The sequence below is a fragment of the Onychostruthus taczanowskii genome, unplaced genomic scaffold, assembly GCF_017590055.1.
Source record: "Onychostruthus taczanowskii isolate IOZ18803 unplaced genomic scaffold, ASM1759005v1 scaffold74, whole genome shotgun sequence".
Classification (NCBI taxonomy): Eukaryota; Metazoa; Chordata; class Aves; order Passeriformes; family Passeridae; genus Onychostruthus; species Onychostruthus taczanowskii.
Genome location: NW_024505229.1, coordinates 180,166 through 207,048, shown reverse-complemented (window position 1 = coordinate 207,048; position 26,883 = coordinate 180,166). Strand labels below are relative to the sequence as shown.

General features: G+C 49.2%; 1 protein-coding gene across 4 annotated transcripts; it reads right to left on the bottom strand.

The window, feature by feature from the left end:
* ZC3H11A (zinc finger CCCH-type containing 11A) lies at positions 1-26,742 on the bottom strand. Of its 4 annotated transcripts, none has more exons than XM_041422534.1 (18): positions 26,630-26,742; positions 22,819-24,483; positions 20,706-20,873; positions 18,056-18,175; positions 17,028-17,151; positions 14,891-15,088; positions 14,575-14,691; positions 13,977-14,057; positions 13,619-13,729; positions 13,253-13,315; positions 13,003-13,104; positions 12,122-12,187; positions 10,681-11,175; positions 4,334-4,407; positions 3,887-4,190; positions 2,390-2,541; positions 1,862-1,926; positions 1-1,091 (listed from the first exon to the last, which is right to left on the bottom strand). In XM_041422534.1, the coding sequence occupies exons 3-18, from the start codon at positions 20,757-20,759 to the stop codon at positions 818-820; spliced, it is 2,400 nt and encodes a 799-aa protein (XP_041278468.1). In that variant the 5' UTR covers positions 20,760-20,873; positions 22,819-24,483; positions 26,630-26,742; the 3' UTR covers positions 1-817. The 4 variants fall into 4 exon arrangements, with proteins under 4 accessions (XP_041278468.1, XP_041278469.1, XP_041278470.1 ...); XM_041422535.1 differs by having other exon boundaries at positions 22,819-22,870; positions 26,630-26,698; XM_041422536.1 differs by lacking the exon at positions 26,630-26,742 and adding an exon at positions 26,610-26,628 and having other exon boundaries at positions 22,819-22,870.
* Between the last annotated feature and the right edge of the window lie 141 nt (positions 26,743-26,883).

The window sequence follows — 26,883 nt, the reverse complement described above, 5'->3', positions numbered from 1 at the left end:
TGAGCAGCCTACCTTTAATCCCTTAAATAGAATCATACAAATATAAAATGGAAGAATAAAATATTTACAGAAAAAAAAAACCCAAAAAACAATCCCAAAACAAAATGAAAAAACAAACCCCAGGGGGATTCCAGGCAATCCCATCTCCAAGGGGCTGGAAAGGAGGGAAGCAGCCAAGGGGGAACATTCCAGGTGTTGTTTTTTTTTTTTACCCCCTTCCCAGCTGGATGTGGGAGAAATCCTGCAGGGAGAACTCCTCAGAACGCAGAGGCACTTGAAGCAATGCTCCCTTCCCCCCAATTCCAGGAGGAATTTTGCTTTCCCCCGTGGCAGGATCCCAGGAAAAAAAACCAATCCCCCAGATCAGCCCGAGCCAGGCTCACCCTGGCAGGCTTTGGTCCAAAATCCTGCCTCAGATTTCCCCTCTTTTCCCCGAATTCCCCCCAAACTCGAGTCCATCCGTGGCTTCCAGAGTTGACACAGTAACTCCAGGCTTTTTTGGGATTCTCAGTCCAGGAGGGAGCTCTGGAGATGGGATCCGGGCCCCTCGGGGCGCTCCAAGCGCTCGCTCCTGTGCCGGGGGGAGGAGCGCCGGGATTTTGGGATAACTGAGAGCAGACTCTGCCTAATCCTAACAAGCCAGCTGTGCTTGCAGCTGGCCAAGGATCTCCTCCACGGATCCAACGACATTTACAGGATTTCTGTGGGATGTGAGGAGGAAATTTTGCTTTTTCAGGGTTTTTTGTTTTTTTTTGGTGTCGCGTCTTTTTTTCCTGGGCGTTTTTGTTGTTTTTTTTTTTTTCCAAAACCTCCCCTCTCAGCTGTCAATCATCTCTGACAGTTCCAGCAGGAGATCATCCTCGTCCTTCCCTGGATCCAGGTCGATTTCTGCCTCCAGTTTTCCCCCAGAGATCTCCCAGATGAGCTTCTCGAAGTCGTCCTCCACCGAGAGCGCGGCCTTGGCGCCGGCCGAGCTCAGGCGCCGCAGCTTCAGGGGAGCCTCCAGGGAGGAGGAGGAGGAGGAGGAGGAAGATCCAGACCCCTCCGAGTGTGCCAGGGAATGGCCCTGGCTGCCAGGCTGCAGCTCGGGGCTGGGCAGAGCAGAGAAGGCACGAGTCAGCGGGGAGAGCCCGAGGGGGCTGGGGCTGGACAGGGGATTGGGGAGGGCTGGGGTCGGGTTTGGGGGGTCCTGGACTGGTTTTCAGACATGTGCTCTTCCGATCTTGGGGAGGGCTGGGGTCGGGGTTGGGGGGTCCTGGACTGGTTTTGGAAGGGTTGGGATTGGGTTTGGGAAGTCTTGGATTGGGTTTGGGGGGCTGGGGTTGGATTTGGGGGGGTTGGGATTAGTTTTAGGAAGTTCTGGATTGAGTTTGGAGAGTCCTGGATTGGTCTGGGGGGGTTGGGATTGGATTTGTTTTGGGGGGCTGGGGTTGGTTTTCGGAAGTTCAGGATCACTTTTGGGGCTCTGGATCAGTTTTTGGGGAGTCCAGGATCAGTTTTTGGAGGGTCCAGGATCAGTTTTTGGGGAGTCCAGGATCAGTTTTTGGGGAGTCCAGGATCAGTTTTTGGGAAGTCCAGGATCAGTTTTTGGGAAGTCCAGGATCAGTTTTTGGGGGGTCCAGGATCAGTTTTGGGAAGTCCAGGATCAGTTTTTGGAGGGTCCAGGATCAGTTTTGGGGGGGTCCAGGATCAGTTTTTGGGGTGCCCAAGTGCAGCATTTGTAGAACCCCAGAGCAGCTCAGCTGCACAGACATTAATTGCAATTAAGGGCTCCCCTGTAGGATTTTGGGATTTCCCCCACCCCACATCCCATCCCTGGGGCAGGAGGAGAAGGGAATTTGGGATTTGGGATTGGGATTACCTGCCCTGGGAATTCTCCCTCCGAGGGTTGGAGCCCGGGCTGTCCTCTGGAGAAGGGGGAACAACCTGACAGTGAGGAGCAGGACAAGTTTTAGGATCTAAAATATCCCAAATTTTTCCTCTTCTGCTTCACCTGAAGCAGGACATTCCAGAAATGAGGAATTTGGGGTTTTTTTAAAAGGAATTTCTGCCTTGGAAAGGACAAAATATTCCCGAATCCCAGCAGGGAATTCTGGAGAACCTGAGAATTTTTAGGATCTAAAAAATCCCAAATTTTAGGAGATTCTTCCTTTTTTGTTTCACCTGAAGCAGAGCATTCCAGAAATGAGGAATTTGGGGTTTTTTTTAAGGAATTTTTGCCTTGGAAAAGACAAAATATCCCCAAATCCCAGCAGGGAATTCTGGAGATGCCTCCAAAGCAGCAATGTGCTGCCCCTGAGAGTTCTGGGGTGAAAAGGGCCGGGACAGATGGAGAAAATTTCAGTTTTCCAGGATTATTTTGGGAATTTGGGGGGATCTGGGGCCTCACCTTGGCTGGGGGCTCCTGGGTGTCCCCGCTGGTGGCACTGAGTGGCTTCACTGCCACCACAGCAGGGGCGTCGCCCTCGGGGCCCTTCCTCTTCAGGGGCTGCTTGGGAGGGGCTTTGGCATCCAGGGGCTTCAGGCACACCTTGGATTTGGCTGGGATGGAGGGAAAAGGGAAAAGGAGGGGAAATTTATCCATCAAACCCCTTCCTTCAGCAATCAGATCCCTTCCTTTATCAATCAAACCCCTTTACCAATCAAACCCCTTTACCAATCAAACCCCTTTACCAATCAAACCCCTTTATCAAGCCCCCACCTCTTTATGAAGCCTCTCCTCTCGGGCAGCTGAGCTCCCAAAATCCCAACCCCACCTGGAACATTCCCATAAATCCCAACCGCACACTGAGCATTCCCACAAACCCCAATCCCAAAATGAGCATTCCCACAAACCCCAACCCCAGAATATTCCCACAAATCCCACACAGAACACTCCCACAAACCCCAGTCCCAGAGCATTCCCCTAAACCCCAAGCCCAGAACATTCCCACCAATCCAAACCCCAGAACATTCCCAGGAACCCCCATCCCCAGACCATTCCCACAAACCCCACACAGACCATTCCCCTAAACCCCAACCCCACAAAGAACATTCCCACAAAACCCACAGAGAACACAAAACATTCCCAACCCCACACTGACCATTTCCCTAAACCCCAACCCCACCCAGAACATTCCCAGGAACCCCCAGCCCCACACAGCCCATTCCCACAAACCCCAGCCCCAGAGCATTCCCACAAAGACCATTCCCAAACCCCACCCAACCCCACACAGATCATTCCCAACCCCAGACCATCCCCTAAACCCCAGCCCCAAAACATCCCCACAAATCCAAACCCCTGAACATTCCCAGGAACCCTCAGTCCCAGACCATTCCCACAGACCATTCCCTAAACCCCAACCCCACACAGACCATTCCCCTAAACCCCAACCCCACCCAGAACATTCCCAACCCCACCCAGAACATTCCCAGGAACCCCCAGCCCCTTCCCACACCCCAGCCCCACCTCTGCACACAGAACATTCCCAACCCCACACAGAACATTCCCACCCCCAGACCATCCCCTAAATCCCAACCCCACCCAGCCCATTCCCACAAACCCCAACTCCACCCAGAACATTCCCAGGAACCCCCAGCCCCTTCCCACACCCCAGCCCCACCTCTGCCTCTCCTCTCGGGCAGCTGAGCTCCCCCCCAGCCCCAGAACATTCCCACAAACCATTCCCCTAAACCCCAACCCCACACATTACATTCCCAACCCCACCCAGCCCATTCCCTAAACCCCAACCCCACCCAGAACATTCCCAGGAACCCCCAGCCCCAGCCCATTCCCACAAACCCCACACAGACCATTCCCCTAAACCCCAACCCCACCCAGAACATTCCCAACCCCACCCAGAACATTCCCAGGAACCCCCAGCCCCTTCCCACACCCCAGCCCCACCTCTGCCTCTCCTCTCGGGCAGCTGAGCTCCCTTTTTCCCCGGCTCCTTCTCTGGGGTTCCCACTCCATCCTCGGCGGGTTTTCCCCCTCTCCTCCTGCCCAGCTGGGCTGGCCCCACAGCAGCCTCGGGGCTCCCTGATCCTGGCGTTTTTTCCTGGTTTTTATCCTGGATTTTTTCCTGGTTTTCAGCTGGAATTGCCCCAGCTCCCTGCTGCAGTTTCTCCTCCTGCCGTTGTTTCTGCTGCCGTTTCTCCCACATGATTTCCTCCAGGCTCTTCACCTGAATTCCAGAATTCCCTGAATTCTGACAGGGGAAAAACACACCAAGAGGGTTCTTAGGGGAAAAATCTAGGGATAAAAACCTCTGGAAATGTCAGGGACTGATCAGAAATGGGAGGGACTGATCAGAAATGTGAAATGTTTTGTCACAAACGTGTTCAGCCTCACCTCAGCAGGGGCAGAGCCATTTTTGGGGGAAGGTTTGTTCAGCTCCACGATCATTTTTTCTTCTCTTCCAGGTGCTTTAAACCAAGGAAAACATCCAAAAATTGGTTTTTTGTTTTCTTGGGGGGGTTATTTGCCTATTTGTATTAACAGGAAGCAATTCCTGCAGGATTTTCTCTCTCCTTCAGTCCCACCACGGTGTATTATTATTATTAATGCTCAGAAATTGATAAATCCTTCCCAAACAATATTCCAGAGGGGAATAGGATGGATTCCAGTACACAAATCCAGGGCAGAAAAAAAAGAGGGAAGCTGCATCACAATTCCCAGGGGAAAGCAGAATTCCCAAGGAGGAGCTCAACTCCCGGGGCGGAGCACAATTCCCAAAGACAATCAGAACTCTCAAGAACAATCAGAATTCCCAGGTGCAAAGCGGAATTCCCAAGGACAATCCCAACCCCCACAGACAATCCCAATCCCCAAGGGCAATCCCAATTCCCAGGAGAATCAGAATTTCCAAGAACAATCAGAATTCCCAGGTGGAAAGCAGAATTCTGAAGGAGGAGCAGAATTCACAAGGACAATCCCAATCCCAACCCCCAGGGCCAACCCCAACCCCCGAGGACAATCCCAACCCCAGGTGGAAAGCAGAATGCTCAAGGAGAAGCAGAATTCCCAGGGCCAATCCCAATCCCAATCCCAGGGCCCCAAACCCCCGAGGACAATCCCAATCCCAATCCCAACCCCAGGGCCAATCCCAAATCCCAGGGCCAATCCCAACCCTTGAGGACAATCCCAACCCTAGGTGGAAAGCAGAATGCTCAAGGAGAAGCAGAATTCCCAGGGCCAATCCCAACCCCCAGGGCCAATCCCAATCCCAATCCCAGGGCCAATCCCAACCCCAGGGCCGATCCCAAACCCTGAGGACAATCCCAACCCCAAATCCCAAAGCCAATCCCAACCCCTGAGGACAATCCCAACTCTAATCCCCAGGGCCCATCCCAACCCCTGAGGACAATCCCAATCCCAATCCCCAGGGCCAATCCCAACCCCTGAGGACAGGGCCCATCCCGACCCCCAGGGCCAATCCCAACCCCTGAGGACAATCCCAACCCCAGGGCCGATCCCAACCCCAAATCCCAAAGCCAGTCCCAACCCCTGAGGACAATCCCAGTCCCAATCCCAGGGCCAATCCCAATCCCAACCCCTGAGGCCAATCCCAACCCCAACCCCTGAGGACAATCCCAGTCCCAATCCCAGGGCCAATCCCAATCCCAACCCCTGAGGCCAATCCCAACCCCAACCCCTGAGGACAATCCCAGTCCCAATCCCAGGGCCAATCCCAATCCCAACCCCTGAGGCCAATCCCAACCCCAACCCCTGAGGACAATCCCAGTCCCAATCCCAGGGCCAATCCCAATCCCAACCCCTGAGGCCAATCCCAACCCCAACCCCTGAGGACAATCCCAGTCCCAATCCCAGGGCCAATCCCAATCCCAACCCCTGAGGCCAATCCCAACCCCAACCCCTGAGGACAATCCCAGTCCCAATCCCAGGGCCAATCCCAATCCCAACCCCTGAGGCCAATCCCAACCCCAACCCCTGAGGACAATCCCAGTCCCAATCCCAGGGCCAATCCCAATCCCAACCCCTGAGGCCAATCCCAACCCCAACCCCTGAGGACAATCCCAGTCCCAATCCCAGGGCCAATCCCAATCCCAACCCCTGAGGCCAATCCCAACCCCAACCCCTGAGGACAATCCCAGTCCCAATCCCAGGGCCAATCCCAATCCCAACCCCTGAGGCCAATCCCAACCCCAACCCCTGAGGACAATCCCAGTCCCAATCCCAGGGCCAATCCCAATCCCAACCCCTGAGGCCAATCCCAACCCCAACCCCTGAGGACAATCCCAGTCCCAATCCCAGGGCCAATCCCAATCCCAACCCCTGAGGCCAATCCCAACCCCAACCCCTGAGGACAATCCCAGTCCCAATCCCAGGGCCAATCCCAATCCCAACCCCTGAGGCCAATCCCAACCCCAACCCCTGAGGACAATCCCAGTCCCAATCCCAGGGCCAATCCCAATCCCAACCCCTGAGGCCAATCCCAACCCCAACCCCTGAGGACAATCCCAGTCCCAATCCCAGGGCCAATCCCAATCCCAACCCCTGAGGCCAATCCCAACCCCAACCCCTGAGGACAATCCCAGTCCCAATCCCAGGGCCAATCCCAATCCCAACCCCTGAGGCCAATCCCAACCCCAACCCCTGAGGACAATCCCAGTCCCAATCCCAGGGCCAATCCCAATCCCAACCCCTGAGGCCAATCCCAACCCCAACCCCTGAGGACAATCCCAGTCCCAATCCCAGGGCCAATCCCAATCCCAACCCCTGAGGCCAATCCCAACCCCAACCCCTGAGGACAATCCCAGTCCCAATCCCAGGGCCAATCCCAATCCCAACCCCTGAGGCCAATCCCAACCCCAACCCCTGAGGACAATCCCAGTCCCAATCCCAGGGCCAATCCCAATCCCAACCCCTGAGGCCAATCCCAACCCCAACCCCTGAGGACAATCCCAGTCCCAATCCCAGGGCCAATCCCAATCCCAACCCCTGAGGCCAATCCCAACCCCAACCCCTGAGGACAATCCCAGTCCCAATCCCAGGGCCAATCCCAATCCCAACCCCTGAGGCCAATCCCAACCCCAACCCCTGAGGACAATCCCAGTCCCAATCCCAGGGCCAATCCCAATCCCAACCCCTGAGGCCAATCCCAACCCCAACCCCTGAGGACAATCCCAGTCCCAATCCCAGGGCCAATCCCAATCCCAACCCCTGAGGCCAATCCCAACCCCAACCCCTGAGGACAATCCCAGTCCCAATCCCAGGGCCAATCCCAATCCCAACCCCTGAGGCCAATCCCAACCCCAACCCCTGAGGACAATCCCAGTCCCAATCCCAGGGCCAATCCCAATCCCAACCCCTGAGGCCAATCCCAACCCCAACCCCTGAGGACAATCCCAGTCCCAATCCCAGGGCCAATCCCAATCCCAACCCCTGAGGCCAATCCCAACCCCAACCCCTGAGGACAATCCCAGTCCCAATCCCAGGGCCAATCCCAATCCCAACCCCTGAGGCCAATCCCAACCCCAACCCCTGAGGACAATCCCAGTCCCAATCCCAGGGCCAATCCCAATCCCAACCCCTGAGGCCAATCCCAACCCCAACCCCTGAGGACAATCCCAGTCCCAATCCCAGGGCCAATCCCAATCCCAACCCCTGAGGCCAATCCCAACCCCAACCCCTGAGGACAATCCCAGTCCCAATCCCAGGGCCAATCCCAATCCCAACCCCTGAGGCCAATCCCAACCCCAACCCCTGAGGACAATCCCAGTCCCAATCCCAGGGCCAATCCCAATCCCAACCCCTGAGGCCAATCCCAACCCCAACCCCTGAGGACAATCCCAGTCCCAATCCCAGGGCCAATCCCAATCCCAACCCCTGAGGCCAATCCCAACCCCAACCCCTGAGGACAATCCCAGTCCCAATCCCAGGGCCAATCCCAATCCCAACCCCTGAGGCCAATCCCAACCCCAACCCCTGAGGACAATCCCAGTCCCAATCCCAGGGCCAATCCCAATCCCAACCCCTGAGGCCAATCCCAACCCCAACCCCTGAGGACAATCCCAGTCCCAATCCCAGGGCCAATCCCAATCCCAACCCCTGAGGCCAATCCCAACCCCAACCCCTGAGGACAATCCCAGTCCCAATCCCAGGGCCAATCCCAATCCCAACCCCTGAGGCCAATCCCAACCCCAACCCCTGAGGACAATCCCAGTCCCAATCCCAGGGCCAATCCCAATCCCAACCCCTGAGGCCAATCCCAACCCCAACCCCTGAGGACAATCCCAGTCCCAATCCCAGGGCCAATCCCAATCCCAACCCCTGAGGCCAATCCCAACCCCAACCCCTGAGGACAATCCCAGTCCCAATCCCAGGGCCAATCCCAATCCCAACCCCTGAGGCCAATCCCAACCCCAACCCCTGAGGACAATCCCAGTCCCAATCCCAGGGCCAATCCCAATCCCAACCCCTGAGGCCAATCCCAACCCCAACCCCTGAGGACAATCCCAGTCCCAATCCCAGGGCCAATCCCAATCCCAACCCCTGAGGCCAATCCCAACCCCAACCCCTGAGGACAATCCCAGTCCCAATCCCAGGGCCAATCCCAATCCCAACCCCTGAGGCCAATCCCAACCCCAACCCCTGAGGACAATCCCAGTCCCAATCCCAGGGCCAATCCCAATCCCAACCCCTGAGGCCAATCCCAACCCCAACCCCTGAGGACAATCCCAGTCCCAATCCCAGGGCCAATCCCAATCCCAACCCCTGAGGCCAATCCCAACCCCAACCCCTGAGGACAATCCCAGTCCCAATCCCAGGGCCAATCCCAATCCCAACCCCTGAGGCCAATCCCAACCCCAACCCCTGAGGACAATCCCAGTCCCAATCCCAGGGCCAATCCCAATCCCAACCCCTGAGGCCAATCCCAACCCCAACCCCTGAGGACAATCCCAGTCCCAATCCCAGGGCCAATCCCAATCCCAACCCCTGAGGCCAATCCCAACCCCAACCCCTGAGGACAATCCCAGTCCCAATCCCAGGGCCAATCCCAATCCCAACCCCTGAGGCCAATCCCAACCCCAACCCCTGAGGACAATCCCAGTCCCAATCCCAGGGCCAATCCCAATCCCAACCCCTGAGGCCAATCCCAACCCCAACCCCTGAGGACAATCCCAGTCCCAATCCCAGGGCCAATCCCAATCCCAACCCCTGAGGCCAATCCCAACCCCAACCCCTGAGGACAATCCCAGTCCCAATCCCAGGGCCAATCCCAATCCCAACCCCTGAGGCCAATCCCAACCCCAACCCCTGAGGACAATCCCAGTCCCAATCCCAGGGCCAATCCCAATCCCAACCCCTGAGGCCAATCCCAACCCCAACCCCTGAGGACAATCCCAGTCCCAATCCCAGGGCCAATCCCAATCCCAACCCCTGAGGCCAATCCCAACCCCAACCCCTGAGGACAATCCCAGTCCCAATCCCAGGGCCAATCCCAATCCCAACCCCTGAGGCCAATCCCAACCCCAACCCCTGAGGACAATCCCAGTCCCAATCCCAGGGCCAATCCCAATCCCAACCCCTGAGGCCAATCCCAACCCCAACCCCTGAGGACAATCCCAGTCCCAATCCCAGGGCCAATCCCAATCCCAACCCCTGAGGCCAATCCCAACCCCAACCCCTGAGGACAATCCCAGTCCCAATCCCAGGGCCAATCCCAATCCCAACCCCTGAGGCCAATCCCAACCCCAACCCCTGAGGACAATCCCAGTCCCAATCCCAGGGCCAATCCCAATCCCAACCCCTGAGGCCAATCCCAACCCCAACCCCTGAGGACAATCCCAGTCCCAATCCCAGGGCCAATCCCAATCCCAACCCCTGAGGCCAATCCCAACCCCAACCCCTGAGGACAATCCCAGTCCCAATCCCAGGGCCAATCCCAATCCCAACCCCTGAGGCCAATCCCAACCCCAACCCCTGAGGACAATCCCAGTCCCAATCCCAGGGCCAATCCCAATCCCAACCCCTGAGGCCAATCCCAACCCCAACCCCTGAGGACAATCCCAGTCCCAATCCCAGGGCCAATCCCAATCCCAACCCCTGAGGCCAATCCCAACCCCAACCCCTGAGGACAATCCCAGTCCCAATCCCAGGGCCAATCCCAATCCCAACCCCTGAGGCCAATCCCAACCCCAACCCCTGAGGACAATCCCAGTCCCAATCCCAGGGCCAATCCCAATCCCAACCCCTGAGGCCAATCCCAACCCCAACCCCTGAGGACAATCCCAGTCCCAATCCCAGGGCCAATCCCAATCCCAACCCCTGAGGCCAATCCCAACCCCAACCCCTGAGGACAATCCCAGTCCCAATCCCAGGGCCAATCCCAATCCCAACCCCTGAGGCCAATCCCAACCCCAACCCCTGAGGACAATCCCAGTCCCAATCCCAGGGCCAATCCCAATCCCAACCCCTGAGGCCAATCCCAACCCCAGGGCCGATCCCAAACCCTGAGGACAATCCCAACCCCAAATCCCAAAGCCAATCCCAACCCCCAGGGCCAATCCCAATCCCAATCCCAGGGCCAATCCCAACCCCTGAGGACAATCCCAACCCCAAATCCCAAAGCCAGTCCCAACCCCTGAGGACAATCCCAACTCTAATCCCCAGGGCCCATCCCAACCCCTGAGGACAATCCCAATCCCAATCCCAAACCCAGGAATCCCTCTCACCCAGCAGCTTGGTGACCCTGAGCAGTTTCCTGCCCCTCAGGGCAGCCTCAGGCGGGGCAGCAGCAGCAGGAAGGTTCTCCCCGCTCTGCTGCAGCCTCAGCGCCTTCTCCCTCTTGATCTCCTCCAGGGTTTTGATCCGAACTTCTCCAGCTCCTTTGGCTCTTCCAGCCTCTGCCAGCTGCACCCTGCCTGCCCCAGCTGGAGCAGGAATGTTCTGTTTCCTGGGATCTGCCTCACTTTTGGCCCTGCTGCTGAATTCCTCGGGTTTTTCCTTCTCCTCTCCCAGCCTCTTGTGGTTTTTTTCCACCAGGGCTCCAGTCAGGGATTTGCTGCGGGCAGCAGGGGAAGGTTTTGCTCCTGAATTTGGATCTTCACTTTTCCTTCCTTCTCCTGGCATTTTGGCTGGGGGTTCTCCTCTCCTCTGGTTGGCTCTCTCCAGGCGGATTTCCTCCAGGGTTTTCACCCGGATCTCCTCGATGGGTTTGGCAGCTTTGTCTGAAAAATCCAACCCAGGAATGAAAGAGATCCAGGAGGGGGAAAAGCCTCCAGAACTGCTCCCAGCACTGAGGGAATTTGGGATTGAGGGCTCTCAGTGCTCCTTGGGCTGGGAGGACTTTGAGGATGATCCAGGGACACTTTCCCTGTGCCAGGCTGCTCCAACCCAGCCTGGGACACTCCAGGGATGGGGCAGCCACAGATTCTCTGGGAATGAGCCTGGAGTGCTGAAAATGGGATTTTTTTATGGAATCCTGGAATGGTTTGGGTTGGAAGATCCTAAGGATCATCCCATTCCCAGCCCGTGGTCCCAGTGTGCTCCAAACCCCCCCCAGCCTTGGGGGCTCCCAGGGATCCAGGGGCAGCCACGAATTCCCTGGGAATTCCAGGGAGGGATTTATTCCCAATATCCCACCCAAAGCAGCCCAGGGAATGCTGGAATGGCAGGGATCATCCAGTGCCACGGGCAGGGACACCTCCCACCATCCCATGCTGCCATTTTACCTGTTTTACCCATTTTTTTCCATTTTTTCCACTCTCCAAGCTGGCCTGGGACACTCCCAGGGATGGAGCAGCCACAGCTCCTCTGGGAATTCCATCCCAGCCCCTCTCCACCCTCCCAGGAAAGGATTCATTCCCAAAATCCCATCCAGCCCCATCACTCTGCAGCCATTCTCATCCTGTGCCTCCATTCCTTGGGAATCTTCCCTTTCCATCTTTCCTTCAGGCCACAACGAGATCACCCCAAAATTCCTCCTCTTCAGGCTGAACAATCCCAATTCCCTGAACAATTAAATTCCTCCCCCTCCTTTAAACCACCTGGGTTTGGAAAATCAGAGCCAGGTATCCTTTAAAATTAACAAATTCATGGGAGTTCTTGGGAAGAAAAAAACTAAAAACAAAACAAAAAAAAAAGAAGAAGAAATATTTCAAATGCAATTTTTACCTGTCTCAGTGCTGCTCTGCTCAGAGGGCAGCCCCAGCCTCTCCTTCAGGGACTTCAGGACTTGAACTAAAAAAAACAAGAGGAAAAGTTGAAAAAAGTGGCAAAAATCCCAGTTTTGGGTGGGGAATGAGACAGGAGAGCACCTCAGTGGGACTCAGAGTGACCTTGACCCCCCAACCAAAAATAAACAGGAGAAGAAAGGAGGAACAGAAAATCCCAAAGGGAAAAGCTTGGACAGAAAATCCCAAAGGGAAAAGCTTGGACAGAAAATCCCAAAGGAAAAAGCTTGGACAGAAAATCCCAAAGGGAAAATCCCAAGCAGAAAAGGTGGACAGAGAATCCCAAGCAGAAAATCCCAAAGGGAAAAGCTTGGACAGAAAATCCCAAAGGGAAAAGCCAGACACAAAATCCCAAAGGGAAAAGCTTGGACAGAAAATCCCAAAGGGAAAAGCTGGACAGAAAATCCCAAAGGGAAAAGCTTGGACAGAAAATCCCAAAGGGAAAAGCTTGGACAGAAAATCCCAAAGGGAAAAGCTTGGACAGAAATCCCAAAGGGAAAAGCTTGGACAGAAAATCCCAAAGGGAAAAGCTTGGACAGAAAATCCCAAAGGGAAAAGCTTGGACAGAAAATCCCAAAGGGAAAAAAGCTGGACAGAAAATCCCAAAGGGAAAAGCTTGGACAGAAAATCCCAAAGGGAAAAGCTTGGACAGAAAATCCCAAAGGGAAAAGCTTGGACAGAAAACCCCAAAGGGAAAATCCCAAGCAGAAAAGCCAGACAGAGAATCCCAAGCAGAAAATCCAAAGGGAAAAGCTGGACAGAAAATCCCACCAGAACAGCTGGACACGAATTCCAGCTGGGAAATCCAGGTGCTTTTGGTACCTGTGCCTCTTTTTGGGGCCTTTTCAGAGTTTTCCTGCAGCTCTGCCTTCCTCCCCAGCCTGTCAGCAACGTTCCTCCTCAGGGGAAGGAAAGTTTTTCCACCTTCAAAAAGACACAAAATGAGAAATTATTTCAGAATATTCCTCTGCAGGAGCCTGGATCCTCCCAGATGAATTTGGAATGGTTTTGGTTTTTAGGTGCTGAGAGAATTTGCTGGTTTTGATGTAAATATTTCACAAAAAGCTCTCACCCATGATGGTTTTCCTTTTCCCCAGTCTGTCAGGAAGATTCAGTTGGATCACAGGGTCCTCCCCTAAAATAAAGAACAATCCTTTCAGTGCATCAAAAAATTCCCTTATCCCAAAAAAATGCCATTTCCTGGCTGCCAAAGCACAGGAATTAAAGGACTGGGATGGAAATTGGTTTTAATGATAAAACTTCCAGAGTTTTAATCCAAAGCCAGCAGCTACAAAAATTCCCAACTTTTCCAACACAACCTTTAAAACTCAAACCAGGAAAAGCAGCAGTGCATCTCAGGATTATTAGGATAATTATCCTAATGATCAGTGATGAGATTTAGGGGCTGTGGGATGGGAATTTTGGGATTTGGGATTACCTTCCTTGGAGGAAAGGGTCACAGTTCTCAGCACTGTCCTGACATTTTCCTTCTCTGGCACAGGAATGCTCCGGGCTTGGAGAGGATCCACAGCCACTCCTGAAGGACCTTCTGCATGGAAAAACATGGAAAAATCAGGATATTTAGGAATTTTCACTGGAATTTCAGGCAGGAAAACCAGCTGCCACATGCCAGTGTAGCCCCTCTTAAAAAAAAAAAAGGGAGTTTTTCCTTGCAGGATCTCCCAAATTGCAAAGAAAATTAATTCCTTTGCAAATTATCCAAGGAAAATCAGGATTAAAGTCAAGAATGAACAGAAGGAGGAGGATAAGAAAGGATTTTAGGGATATTAACTCACCACCTTGTTTTTTGGCTTTTTCCTTGAGTTTCTTCAGTTTGATCTCTTCCAAGGTTTTTATTCCAAAATTTAAGTTGTCATCTGGAAGCACAGAATAGTTCAGGAAATTGGGGTGAATCCTTCCCAGAATATTGGGAATAAACCCTCCCAACACTCCCCAGGAGTTTAAATCCCCAGAACAGGTGGGATTTTGGAAAACTGGCAGCTGTTTTCAGCCTCCAAGGGAAAATCCACAGTTCTGAGCACGAAGTCATGGAGAGGGATTAAAGATTCCTGAATTCCTTGAACCTGGATTTCCACAATGCCTGAAGGGACATTTCCAAACATTCAAAACTCCACTTTTAACTTCATCTCAACTCCACTTAAAACTCCATTTTTACTCTTTAAAATTCCATTTTTAACTCTTTCAGCTCCACTTAAACCCCTCTCAACCCCCCCAAACTCCACTTTTACTCCATTTTGTCCCACAAATCCAAACCAGGAGGCTTTTCCCTGCTTAGGTGGGAATGAACTCCTGGATTCCACTCAGCATCCCTGGGCTCTGTTTTACTTCAGGAATATTTTGCTGCTGAAGGTGGAATTGTCCCCCTTGGAATACCTTGCTTTGCACTGGGATTGGATTTCCTGGTGGAAATCACCCTCAGGCCATTGTGGGTTTCTGTGGGTGGGGGCTGGACTGGGGTTTTGGTTTCTTCTCCTTCTTCAGAAAGCTGGTCTGGAAGGGAAAAATCAAACCCAAAATGAAATTATTTATGCAGTAGGGATGTAGCAAAAATGTTTTATTTTTAGGTGGTTTAATATGTCAGCAGCAACAAAAAAATTATCACTTTTCCCTGCAGCTTAAACCCCCAAATTTTGTGATTTTTCTCTCGATTTAAAGCAGAAATATTTGAAATGAACTCATGATTTCTCACCATCATCATCTTCATCATCATCTGCAGCATTGATGACCACTGGGGGATGGGTGGGACTGGGCACATTCTCAGAGTTTTCCACCTTCATCACCCCCCTGAGCTGAGGGGAGGGGTTGGACTGAACGGAGAGTTTGTTCTGCTGCAGCTGCACCATCTTCACCTCGTCCTCTGCAGCCTCGGGGGGGCTTGGGAGAGTGGCTGCAAAGGAAAAATAGCCCAGATGTTTATCCCAAATATTGTAAATTTGAGAATTAAACACTGCTGGATTCAGTTCTGGATTCCAAACCCATAGAGGGATTAAAGGAGAAGGGGAAAGGAACCTTGAAAAGCAAAAATCACCAAGCAAAAATCACAGAGCAAGGAAAATTTTTTAAAATTAGAATTTTGCTCCTTTCCTCTGACTGCAAAGCTCCCTTTCAGGAAGAGTGGCTGCAAAGGAAAAATATCCCAGATTTTTACCCCAAATATTGTAAATTTGAGAATTAAACACTGCTGGATTCAGTTCTGGATTCCACACCCATAAAGGGTTAAAGGAGAAGGGGAAAGGAACCTTGAAAAGCAAAAATCACCAAGCACAGAGCAAGAAAAAAGATGGAAAAGGAAAAATATCCCAAATTTTTACCACAAATGTTGTGAATTTGAGAACAAAACACTGCTGGATTCAGTTCTGGATTCCAAACCCATAGAGGGATTAAAGGAGAAGGGGAAAGGAACCTTGAAAAGCAAAAATCACCAAGCACAGAGCAAGAAAAAAGATTTAAAATTATGATTTCAGTCCACTTCCCTGACTGCAAAGCTCCCTTTCAGGAAGTGTGGCTGAAAAGCAAAAATATCCCAAGTTTTTACCCCAAATATTGTAAATTTGAGAATCAAACACTGCTGGATTCAGTTCTGGATTCCACACCCATAAAGGGTTAAAGGAGAAGGGGAAAGGAACCTTGGAAAGCAAAGATCACCAAGCACAGAGCAAGGAAAAAAACGTCCAAAATCAAAATTTTGGTCCATTGCTGTGACTGCAAACTCCCCTTGAGTCACAAAATTATTCCTTGAGTCTCCACATCATTTTATGGAATATTCACTGGGAATTCTTGGGTAGTTTCAGGGAAAAGGAAGTTGAAAATTCACTTTTGCTCAGGGGTAGGAAGAGCCCATCCACATAATTTTATGGAATATTCAGCATTAATTCTGGGATATGTTGAAGGAAAAAGAGGTGGAAAACTCCTCATTTTTGCTCAGGGGAAGGAGGAGCCTGTGCAGGTGATTTTAAGGAATATTCACCATCAATTCTTGGATATTCAGCATTAATTATTAGATATTTTGTTGAAAAAAGGAAGTTAAAAATTCGCTTTTGCTCAGGGTTAGGAAGAGCCCATCCACATAATTTTATGGAATATTCAGCATTAATTCTGGGATATTTTGAAGGAAAAAGAGGTGGAAAACTCCTCATTTTTGCTCAGGGGAAGGAGGAGCCTGTGCAGGTGATTTTAAGGAATATTCACCATGGATTTTTGGATGTTTTGAGGGAAAATGAGGTGGAAAACTCACTTTTGCTTGGGGGAAGGAAGATCAAATCCAGGCAATTTTAAGGAAAATTCAGCATGAATTTTTGGGTGTTTTGAGGGAAAAAAAGAGGTGGAAAACTCACTTTAGCTTGGGGGAAGGAAGAGCCCATCCACATAACTTATTGGAATATTCAGCATTAATTATTTGATATTTTCTTGAAAGAAAAGGAGGTGGAAAACTCACTTTTGCTGGGGGAAAGGAAGAGCCCATCCACATAACTTATTGGAATATTCAGCATTAATTATTTGATATTTTCTTGAAAGAAAAGGAGGTGGAAAACTCACTTTTGCTGGGGGGAAGGAAGATCAAATCCAGGCAATTTTAAGGAAAATTCAGCATGAATTCTTGGGTGTTTTGAGGGAAAAAGAAATGGAAAACTCACTTTTGCTGGGGGAAGCCCATCCACATAATTTACTGGAATATTCAGCATTAATTATCTGATATTTTTTTGAAAGAAAAGGAGGTGGAAAACTCACTTTTGCTGGGGGGAAGGAAGATCAAATCCAGGCAATTTTAAGGAAAATTCAGCATGATTTTTTGAATGTTTTGAGGGAAAATGAAATGGAAAACTCACTTTTGCTGGGGGGAAGGAAGAGCCCATCCACGTATCTGCCCTTGGTGTGGTGGAATGCACAGTTGTGCTTCTGGCAGCCCCCAGGCTGGTTCTCCCAGTAGCAGGCGATCTCACTCCGTTTTTTCTGGGGAAAAAACCACAAATCCAAGCTCCAAATATTTGTGGGGAAAAGCAGAAATTCAAGGTAAAAAGGAGAGAGTGGAAAAATGGAATTTAGGTGGATTTTTTTTAGCATTCAGTTGGAAAAAGGAGGACACTGTCATGGAGTTAAATTAATAAAAAAAATCCAAAATAATGGGATTATTCACAGGGAAAAAATTCAATTTTCAGGTTTGAATTGCTGGTGAAATCCACCTGAATTTACCTTTCAGAGCTTTAGCTCCTTCCCATCTTTTTTTTTTTTTTTTTTCTCCTTACCCTGGACAATTCCAAGAGCTCAGGATAAAACATCTGGAGAGAATTTCAGCTCTGAGGAATTCCAAGAGCTCAGGATAAAAAATGTGGGGAGAGCTCAGGATAAAAAATTTGGGAAGAGCTCAGGATAAAAAATTTGGGGTGAAATTCCAGCCCTCAGAAATTCCAAGAGCTCAGAATAAAAAATTTGGGCAGGAATTCCAGCTCTCAGTAATTCTAAGAGCTCAGGATAAAAAAATTCAGAAAGAAATTCCAGCTCCCAGGAATTCTAAGAGCTCAGAATAAAAAATCTGGGAAGAATTCCAGTTCTCAGGAATTCCAATAGCTCAGGATAAAAAATTTGGGAAGAGCTTAGGATAAAAAATTTGGAGATAAATTCCAGCTCCCAGGAATTTGTTTCCCACCACATTTAAAGAATGGGATCTGGCAAAAAAATTCAGGAATAACATAATTTAACATGAACATTTCCTGCTGAGAAACACCTTAAACATGGATTTTTTTCCCCTCCCGGTAACCAAAATCCCTGTAAATCCCTGCTGGGAAGGGCCACTGATCCCCCCAGGTGCTGTGGCAGGGATTTTTGGGGTGAGGAGGGGGTTTTGGGGGGCACTCACATCGATTTCCATGTGCCTGAACCTGCAGACATTCCTGAAGCAGCGGCCCTCCTGCCACAGCGTGCACACGGTCTCGCTGCCCAGGGCGGCCTCGCAGTGCCGGAAGGAACAGGAATCTCCCTGGAATTCACAGGAAATCAGCAAAAAATGGGGGAAAACACTCAGCTTCGAAGGAGGAATGGGTTTGGGAAGGAAAATGATGCAGGTTGAAAAAAAAACGGGATGGGAAAAGGGTATGGGGTGAAAATGGGATGGGAAAAGGGTATGGGTTTAAAATGGGATGGGAAAAGGGCAGGGTGAAAATGGGATGGGAAAGGATATGGGGTAAAAATGGGATGGGAAAAGGACAGGGTGAAAACGGGATGGGAAAAGGATATGGGGTTAAAATGGGATGGGAAAAGGATATGGGGTGAAAATGGGATGGGAAAGGACAGGGTTAAAATGGGATGGGAAAGGATATGGGGTTAAAAATGGGATGGGAAAAGGGTATGGGGTGAAAATGGGATGGGAAAAGGGCAGGGTGAAAATGGGATGGGAAAGGAGAGGGTAAAAATGGGATGGGAAAAGGGCAGGGTGAAAATGGGATGGGAAAAGGGCAGGGTGAAAATGGGATGGGAAAGGATATGGGTTAAAATGGGATGGGAAAGGAGAGGGTAAAAATGGGATGGGAAAGGATATGGGTTAAAAATGGGATGGGAAAGGAGAGGGTAAAAAATGGGATGGGAAAAGGAGCAGGTAAAAATGGGATGGGAAAGGATATGGGTTAAAAATGGGATGGGAAAAGGGCAGGGTGAAAAATGGGATGGGAAAAGATAGGGGTTAAAAATGGGATGGGAAAGGACAGGGTGAAAATGGGATGGGAAAAACACAAAGGTTAAAACAAATGGGATAAAATGGGATGGGAAAAGCACACAAGTTAAAAAGATGGACAAAGACACAGCTTAACAAATGGGATGGGAAAAGGAGACAGGTAAAAAAATGGGATGGGAAAAGAATATAGGTAAAAAATGGGATGGGAAAAGCACACAGAACCAATAACCAATAACGAATCAATGAATCAATGAAGAGGAATTGGTTTCCTCCCTGTCCCTGTCCTGGCTCAGAGCCCAGCAGGCAATGAGGGATTCAAAGGGAACTGGGATCTGAATGAAAATCACACAGGCTAAAAAATGGGATGAGAAAAGCACAAGGTTAAAAAATGGGATGGGAAAAGCACAAGGTTAAAAAATGGGATGGGAAAAAGACATGGGTTAAAAATGGGATGGGAAAAGCACAAAGTTAAAAAATGGGATGGGAAAAGCACAAGGTTAAAAAATGGGATGGGAAAAAGACATGGGTTAAAAATGGGATGGGAAAAGCACAAGGTTAAAAATGGGATGGGAAAGGACAGGGTGAAAATGGGATGGGAAAAACACAAAGGTTAAAACAAATGGGATAAAATGGGATGGGAAAAGCACACAAGTTAAAAAGATGGACAAAGACAAAGCTTAACAAATGGGATGGGAAAAGGAGACAGGTAAAAAAATGGGATGGGAAAAGAACATAGGTAAAAAATGGGATGGGAAAGGCACAGAATTTAAAAAATAAATGGGTTGGAAAGGGAAAAAAACCCCAGATTTCAGAACTGGAGCTGAAAAATGAACCAATAACCAATAATGAATCAATGAATAAATGAAGAGGAATTGGTTTCCTCCCTGTCCCTGTCCTGGCTCAGAGCCCAGCAGCAAGGAGGGATTCAAAAGGAATTGGATCTGAATGAAAATCACACAGGTTAAAAAATGGGATGAGAAAAGCACGAGGCTAAAAAATGGGATGGGAAAAAGACATGGGTTAAAAATGGGATGGGAAAAGCACACAGAACCAATAACCAATAATGAATCAATGAATAAATGAAGAGGAATTGGTTTCCTCCCTGTCCCTGTCCTGGCTCAGAGCCCAGCAGGCAATGAGGGATTCAAAGGGAATTGGATCTGAATGAAAATCACACAGGTTAAAAATGGGATGAGAAAAGCACAAGGTTAAAAAATGGGATGGGAGAAGCACACAGACTAACAAACAAATGAGTCAGAAAGAGACCAAAGCCCAGATTTCAGAACTGGAGCTGAGCAGTGCACCAATAACCAATAAGGAATCAATGAATAAATGAAGAGGAATTGGTTTCCTCCCTGTCCCTGTCCTGGCTCAGAGCCCAGCAGGCAATGAGGGATTCAAAGGGAATTGGATCTGAATGAAAATCACACAGGTTAAAAAATGGGATGAGAAAAGCACGAGGCTAAAAAATGGGATGGGAAAAAGACATGGGTTAAAAATGGGATGGGAAAAGCACAAAGTTAAAAAATGGGATGGGAAAAGCACAAGGTTAAAAAATGGGATGGGAAAAAGACATGGGTTAAAAAGGGGATGGGAAAAAGACATGGGTTAAAAATGGGATGGGAAAAGCACAAGGTTAAAAAATGGGATGGGAAAAGCACAAGGTTAAAAAATGGGATGGGAAAAGCACACAGACTACCAAACAAATGAGTCAGAAAGAGACCAAAGCCCAGATTTCAGAACTGGAGCTGAGCAGTGCACCAATAATCAATAAGCAATCAGTGCACAATGCCTTCCCCTGCCCAGAGGCAGCAGCAGGGAGCCCCAGGGCTGCCCTCACCTTGTTGCAGGTGGAGTAGAAGTAGAAGTAGCAGTCGTCCCCCTGGCTGGACATGCTGAGGGCTGGCTCCTCGCTCCTGCTCAGGCTCTGCTCCTCCAGCCTGGGCAGCAATTGGCTTCTCAAGGCTTCTCCTGCCTCAGCTCTCACAGCTGCTTTTTAAAAGTAACCCTGCAGAGGAAAATTTGGGGGGTTTTAGAGTTGTTTCCCATTCATTGATTTGGTTTTTGGGAGGAGGGAGAGAGTGGAAATCAGCTGGGCATAAAGATGAAGCTCAGTTTGTTGAAAATTTCGTTTTTAAAACAAATTTTTAGTGAGATTTGGGCAGAACTGCAGGGGTTTTGTCAGAATAAAACCTAATCTGTGACCTTAGTAACAGCTCTGGGACTTGACGTGGAGACAAGTTAGGGGGTGACCCAAAAGATCAGGGGGTGACCCAAAAGAATCGGGGGGTGACCCAAAAGATCAGGGGGTGACCCAAAAGATCAGGGGGTGACCCAAAAAGATCAGGGGGTGACCCAAAAGATCAGGGGGTGACCCAAAAGATCAGGGGGTGACCCAAAAGAGAGGCACTCCTTCAAAAACCAGCTGTAATTTTGAGTTATCAATAATACAGGAATGCTTTCATAATAAAGCAAATCAATACTTTAATATCATTATTACAGTCCATTATTTCATATTAGTATTAATATTATTTCATATTAATATTAATATCAATCCCAGGGGATTTTTTTTCCCCCAATCCAGGGGGATTTTTCTCCAAATCCTAAAGGATTTTTCCCCTGATCCCATTCCCCAGTCCCTACAGATTTTTCTCCCATCCCATTCCCAAATCCCAGGGAGATTTTCCCCCCAAATCCAGGGAGATTACCCCCCAATCCCAGGGGATTTCCCCCCCAATCCCAGGGGGATTTCCCCCCCCAATCCCAGGGGGATTCTTCCCCCAATCCCAGGGGATTTTCCCCCCAATCCCAGGGGGGTTTCTCCCCCAATCCCAGGGGGATTTTCCCCTCAATCCCTGGTGGATTTTTTTTCCCCACATCCAGGGGATTTTTTTCCCCAATCCCAGGGGGATTTCCCCCCAATTTTCCTCCAATCCCAGGGCATTTTCCCCCAGTCCCAGGGGATTTTCTCCCCTAATTCCAGGGGGATTTTTGTCCCTGATCCCATTCCCCGAGGATTTTTCCCCTTTTTCCCCCACATCCAGGGGACTTTTTTCCCCAATCCCAGGGGGATTTCTCCCCAATTCCAGAGGATTTTCCCCCAGTTTTCCTCCAATCCCAGGGCATTTTCCCCCAGTCCCAGGGGATTTTCTCCCCTAATTCCAGGGGGATTTTTGTCCCTGATCCCATTCCCCGAGGATTTTTCCCCTGATTTTCCTGCAGTCATAGGGGATTTCTCCCCCGATTTTCCCCCAATCCCAGGGGATTTTTTTTCCCTATTTTTTCCCTCAATCCCAGTGGATTTTTTCCCTGATTTTTTCCTCCAATCCCAGGGCATTTTCCCCCAGTCCCAGGGGATTTTCTCCCCTAATTCCAGGGGGATTTTTGTCCCTGATCCCATTCCCCGAGGATTTTTCCCCTGATTTTCCTGCAGTCATAGGGGATTTCTCCCCCGATTTTCCCCCAATCCTCAGGGGATTTTTTTCCCTATTTTTTCCCTCAATCCCAGTGGATTTTTTCCCTGATTTTTTCCTCCAATCCCAGGGCATTTTCCCCCACAATTTTCTCCCAATCCCAGTGGATTTTTTCCCTGATTTTTTCCCCCAATCCCATGGCATTTTCCCCCAGTTTTCTCCCAATCCTAGTGGATTTTTTCCTCCCAATCCCAGGGCATTTTTTCCTTGATTTTTCCTCAATCCCAGGGCATGTTTTCCCCTGGTTTTTCCCCCAATCCCAACGGATTTTTCCCCCAATCCCAGAGGATTTTTCCCCCAATCCCAGGGGGATTTTTCCCCCAATCCCAGGGGGATTTTTCCCTGATTTTCCCCCAATCCCAGGGGATTTTTCCCCCAATCCCAGGGCATTTTTTCCCTGATTTCCCCCAATCCCAGGGGATTTTTTCCCCTGATTTTCCCCAATTCCCCCAGCCCCAGGGCACTCAGGAGCTCACCCACCTGGCCACGGTGAGCACAGGCTTTGATCTTCCCAGCCATGCAGTTCCCTCTCCTGTAGGCCGAAGGAGTCCGTGAATGAATAACAAAGGGGCAGAAACAATTTTTGAATTTTGCCTTTTTTTTTTTTTTTTTGTTTTGTTTTTTTTTTCCTCCTGACAATTCAAAGGGAACCTCTCAGCCAACAATTCCAAACTCTGAGGTGCTCTCAGAACAATCTGACAACTAATGGAGGAATTGAGTCCATTGCAAACCTGGCACACTGGAGACAGCCAGGGATATTTTAGCTCTTCCAATAAAAAAAAAGAAAAAACATAAAAAAACCAACAAAAAATTAAAAAAAAAAAAGCCCCAGCGCCTTTTTTTTTTTTTTTTAAAGATGAACTCAGGATTCAAAGTGGCTGCAAAAATGAGGCTCCATCTTCCACAGCTGGGGAAATTGCTAATTTTTTTTTTTTTAAATTTTTTTGTTAATTATTTAATTCAGTAAGTTGCAATTTCGGGTCTTCTGAGATTTCTTCACCTATTAAGAAAAGACAAAAACCTTCCCCGGGCTTTATGACCTGTACAGCAAGAAAAAACCCCCCAGGTTTGTGTGTATAAACCCAAGGTGTTCATGCACACCCCAAGAGAGGCAGGGACAGCAGCACAAGGAGAAAAGCAGCAAAAAAATCAGGAATTTTGGCACATCGAGCTCTCAGTGGGGGGAAAATGAGATTTTTGGGGTGAGGGGATTTGGGGACAGCTCAGGGACAAACTCATCCACCCCTCAGGAAGGCAAAGCAGGAACTGGCTGGGAATTTGGGCAGGAATTAATTGGGTTTTTAGGAAACATCCCAATTTTGTGCTGCTCCCTCATCATCCATCCATCGTTAGCTCCGATCCAGCAGCTGATTGGGGGTTTTGGGGCCACCAAAAATTAATTGATTTTGGTTTTTATCCACGTGAATCACACTTGAATTTCGGATATTCTTCTAAAAATCTGATTTTTAGGGTTCTTTTCCACACAACCTCGCAACCAAACCAGCTGAAATCCAAATTAAAAATGGATTTTAGCACGCTGACATTTCTGTGCAAAGGATTTCTGACTCCTTGGGGAGGACAAAACCCAAAGAAATTGGTTTTTACAGCATAAGGAGAAACAGTTGGAACCTTTTACTCACACAAACACTAGTGAATTTTCCCAGGATATTATTTTTTTTGGTCAGGGAATTTTCCCAAATCTAAAATAAAGAGAGGAAAAGTTGGGTTCTTATGTTAATTTTTGTTTTTCTTTTTTTTGGCTGCTTGACAAAGGGAATAAAACAGGATTTAAGTGCAGGGTTCCCTCCTGTTCTTCCATCTCCACGGGGTTAAATTCACTTTTGGAGCTTCAAAATCTGATTTTTTTTCCAGGGATTCTACTCCTAAAAACTCCTGGAGCTCCTTCTGGTGGAAGTTGCACGTTTTCCCAGGCGTTTTCCCCAGTGCTCTTGGGAGTTAAAAATCAAATTTCAAGCCTGAATTCTTCGCTTTGCTGAAGCCAACACTGAAATCCTGGGAGTGAGGGGTGAGAAAATCAGGAATTCCAACCCAGAGCAGGAGGAATTCCCAGGCTGGAAGGTGGAATTTCCTTTTCCTCAGGTATTTTCCACACCTAAAAATTGCAACATTTCTACATCCACCACCCTGGGGGGAAAGAAAATCCCTTCAGATTGAATTCTTTTAGAAATTAAATCCGTTTTTTGCCTTCCACAATTTTTTCATCTTTCAGTTCAGAGTCTGAGTCTTTAAAGAATTGGAATAAAACCTTGAAAATAAACAACAACAACAGGAAAATAACCAACCCAAACCTCCCCCCAAAAACCCCTCCAAGGTCTAAACTCCATCAAGGTGATTTAATTATTCAAAAAGTTCATTAAAAAGCTTTTTTTGTCGAATTTTAAACTGGTGCCAAGGTGGCAAACAAGAAAAAAATCCGAATAAAAATGAGTAACTCTGGTGCACTCAGCAGGTCTGGAAGGAATTCAAGTTAATGAGAATTTTAAACACTTTCTTGTCCAGAAATCATGAAAACTTTCAGGAAATTCATGCAAGTTTTGGTAGAAAAATACTGTTTTAAAACAATTATTTATTAAAAAACCACAAATAAATTAAAAATGCAGCAGCTGAGGGTCAGCAAAAATCAGATCAAAAAACCAACACAACCTTTTCTCTTTTTAAAGGGAAAATAAAGAAGTTTTCCTGCACTCCCTGCGAGGAATTCTTGGATTTCAAACCCCCAAATTTCCTCTCCTGCTGCTTCATTTGTGCCTTAAATTCCTCTGATGATTCACCTCCTGTTTACCAGGTGACAAGGAAGGAAAAGCAGCAGGAATTCCACATTTTAACCCCTTTTTTAGCCATTTTTGGGCCATTTTTTCTCTCTCCTCCAGCTTTTCCTCCTCAGGAATCAACCCCAAACCACGGGAAGCTGCTCCAGCCATTCTTGAATAAAACAGGAATAATTAAAGAAAATTTATTTTCATTTTTTTCCTGTATTTCTGAGCTCAACCCCAAGGCCTGGCAGCGATTTCCTGTGACAATTCCTCGCCCTCACGGGAATCTTTTATTAAATCTTAAAAAAATAAATTCGATTTTCCCTGGATTTCACCTTGGAAAAATGGCAAAATGACACCACCAGGAAGTTTTACCTGAAATACTCCTGCTCTGCTTCAGCTGTGCCCAAATTCAACCCCAAAATCCTTTATTCCCCAGGAAATTCCCTTTTATTTAGTCATATTTTTCATATTTTTTTATATTTCTGAGCCGGGTTTTATTTAGGAAATGCGACCCTGAAGGCAATTCTGGGAATAACCTGCAGGCTCTGATCCCTTCAACAACAACAAATTCTCTTTTTGGCGTTTCCACAAAAATCCACATCAGAAAGCAAAAGCATTTAAAAAATAAAAAAAAAAAAAACAAAAAAAACGTTTCCATAACAAAAATTCACATCAGAAAGCAAAAGCATTTAAAAAATAAGAAAAAAAAAAACAAAAAAAAATCACGGATTCGCGTTGTTTTTAACAACATCCGAGAGGAATAATTTTTAAAAAAACAAGGAAAAAAACCCCAAAAATTCAGGGAATGGCGTTGTTTTTAACAACCTCCGGGAGGAATAACCTTAAAAAACAAGGAAAATACCCCAAAAATTCAGGGAATGGCGTTGTTTTTGACAACCTCCGAGAGAAATAACCTCAAAAAACAAGGAAAAATACCCCAAAAATTCAGGGAATGGCGTTGTTTTTAACAAGCTCCGGGAGGAATTGAGCCCGGCTGCATCCAGAGTTACTCAGCTCCTGAAGTTCCTTCAGGGAATGAGCAGGAATGAGGTGACTACGTTAGAAATGCCCCTCAGACGCGTTGCTACAACAGGAAAAACAAAAAAAAAAAAAAAAAGGAGGTTTGACCTGAAAAGGAGGAGGTTTAGAAAATCTGGGGTTTTGCGCTGCGATCGCGAATTTCTTGAGGGGACGAGCGCTGAAAAGGCCTCGGGCCTACCCCGGGCACGCAGCTCCCCCTCCCCAAAGCCCCGGGGGAGCAAACCCACCTCACCCCGGCTCTATTCCCACTTCATCCCGGCTTTATTCCCACTTCATCCCGGTTTTATTCCCCGCTAAGCCCGCCTCGCCCCTCAGCGTCCCCCTCCCGCTGTGGGGACAGCGCGGGGGACGCGCGGCCTTGCGGAGGAGCCGGGGCTGGCCCAGCACCACCCCCGGCCCGTGCCCCCCTCATCTCCCACCAGCCGCCGCGGGGCTCCGAAGCGCTCTATTTACGGTCGGTCAGGGAGTTTTACCGAGCCCCCGGGGGCCGCCGTGTCGCTGTCGCCGCGCTCCGCCGGGGCCGCCGCCGCCGCCGTGTCTCCGGTGCCCGGCTCAAAGATGGCGCCCGGCGCGCGCGCAGCCTCAGCGCGCCCGCTGCCAAGATGGCGGCCGGAAGTGGCTTCACACGCCCGACAGGAAGGGAGGGGGGGGATGAGGCGGAGCGGGGGTGGATTTTGCCGGGTTTTGATTTCCCCGCGCCTCGAAAAGGGACAAAGCCTTTCCCTGT

Coding starts and splice junctions, on each gene's coding strand:
- ZC3H11A (XM_041422534.1), bottom strand. CDS start 20,759: ATGTCCAGCCAGGGGGACGACTGCTACTTCTACTTCTACTCCACCTGC. Junction 18,176..20,705: donor TCTACTCCACCTGCAACAAG/GTGAGGGCAGCC, acceptor TGTGAATTCCAG/GGAGATTCCTGTTCCTTCCG. Junction 11,176..12,121: donor GCAGAGCAGCACTGAGACAG/GTAAAAATTGCA, acceptor TGGATTTTTCAG/ACAAAGCTGCCAAACCCATC.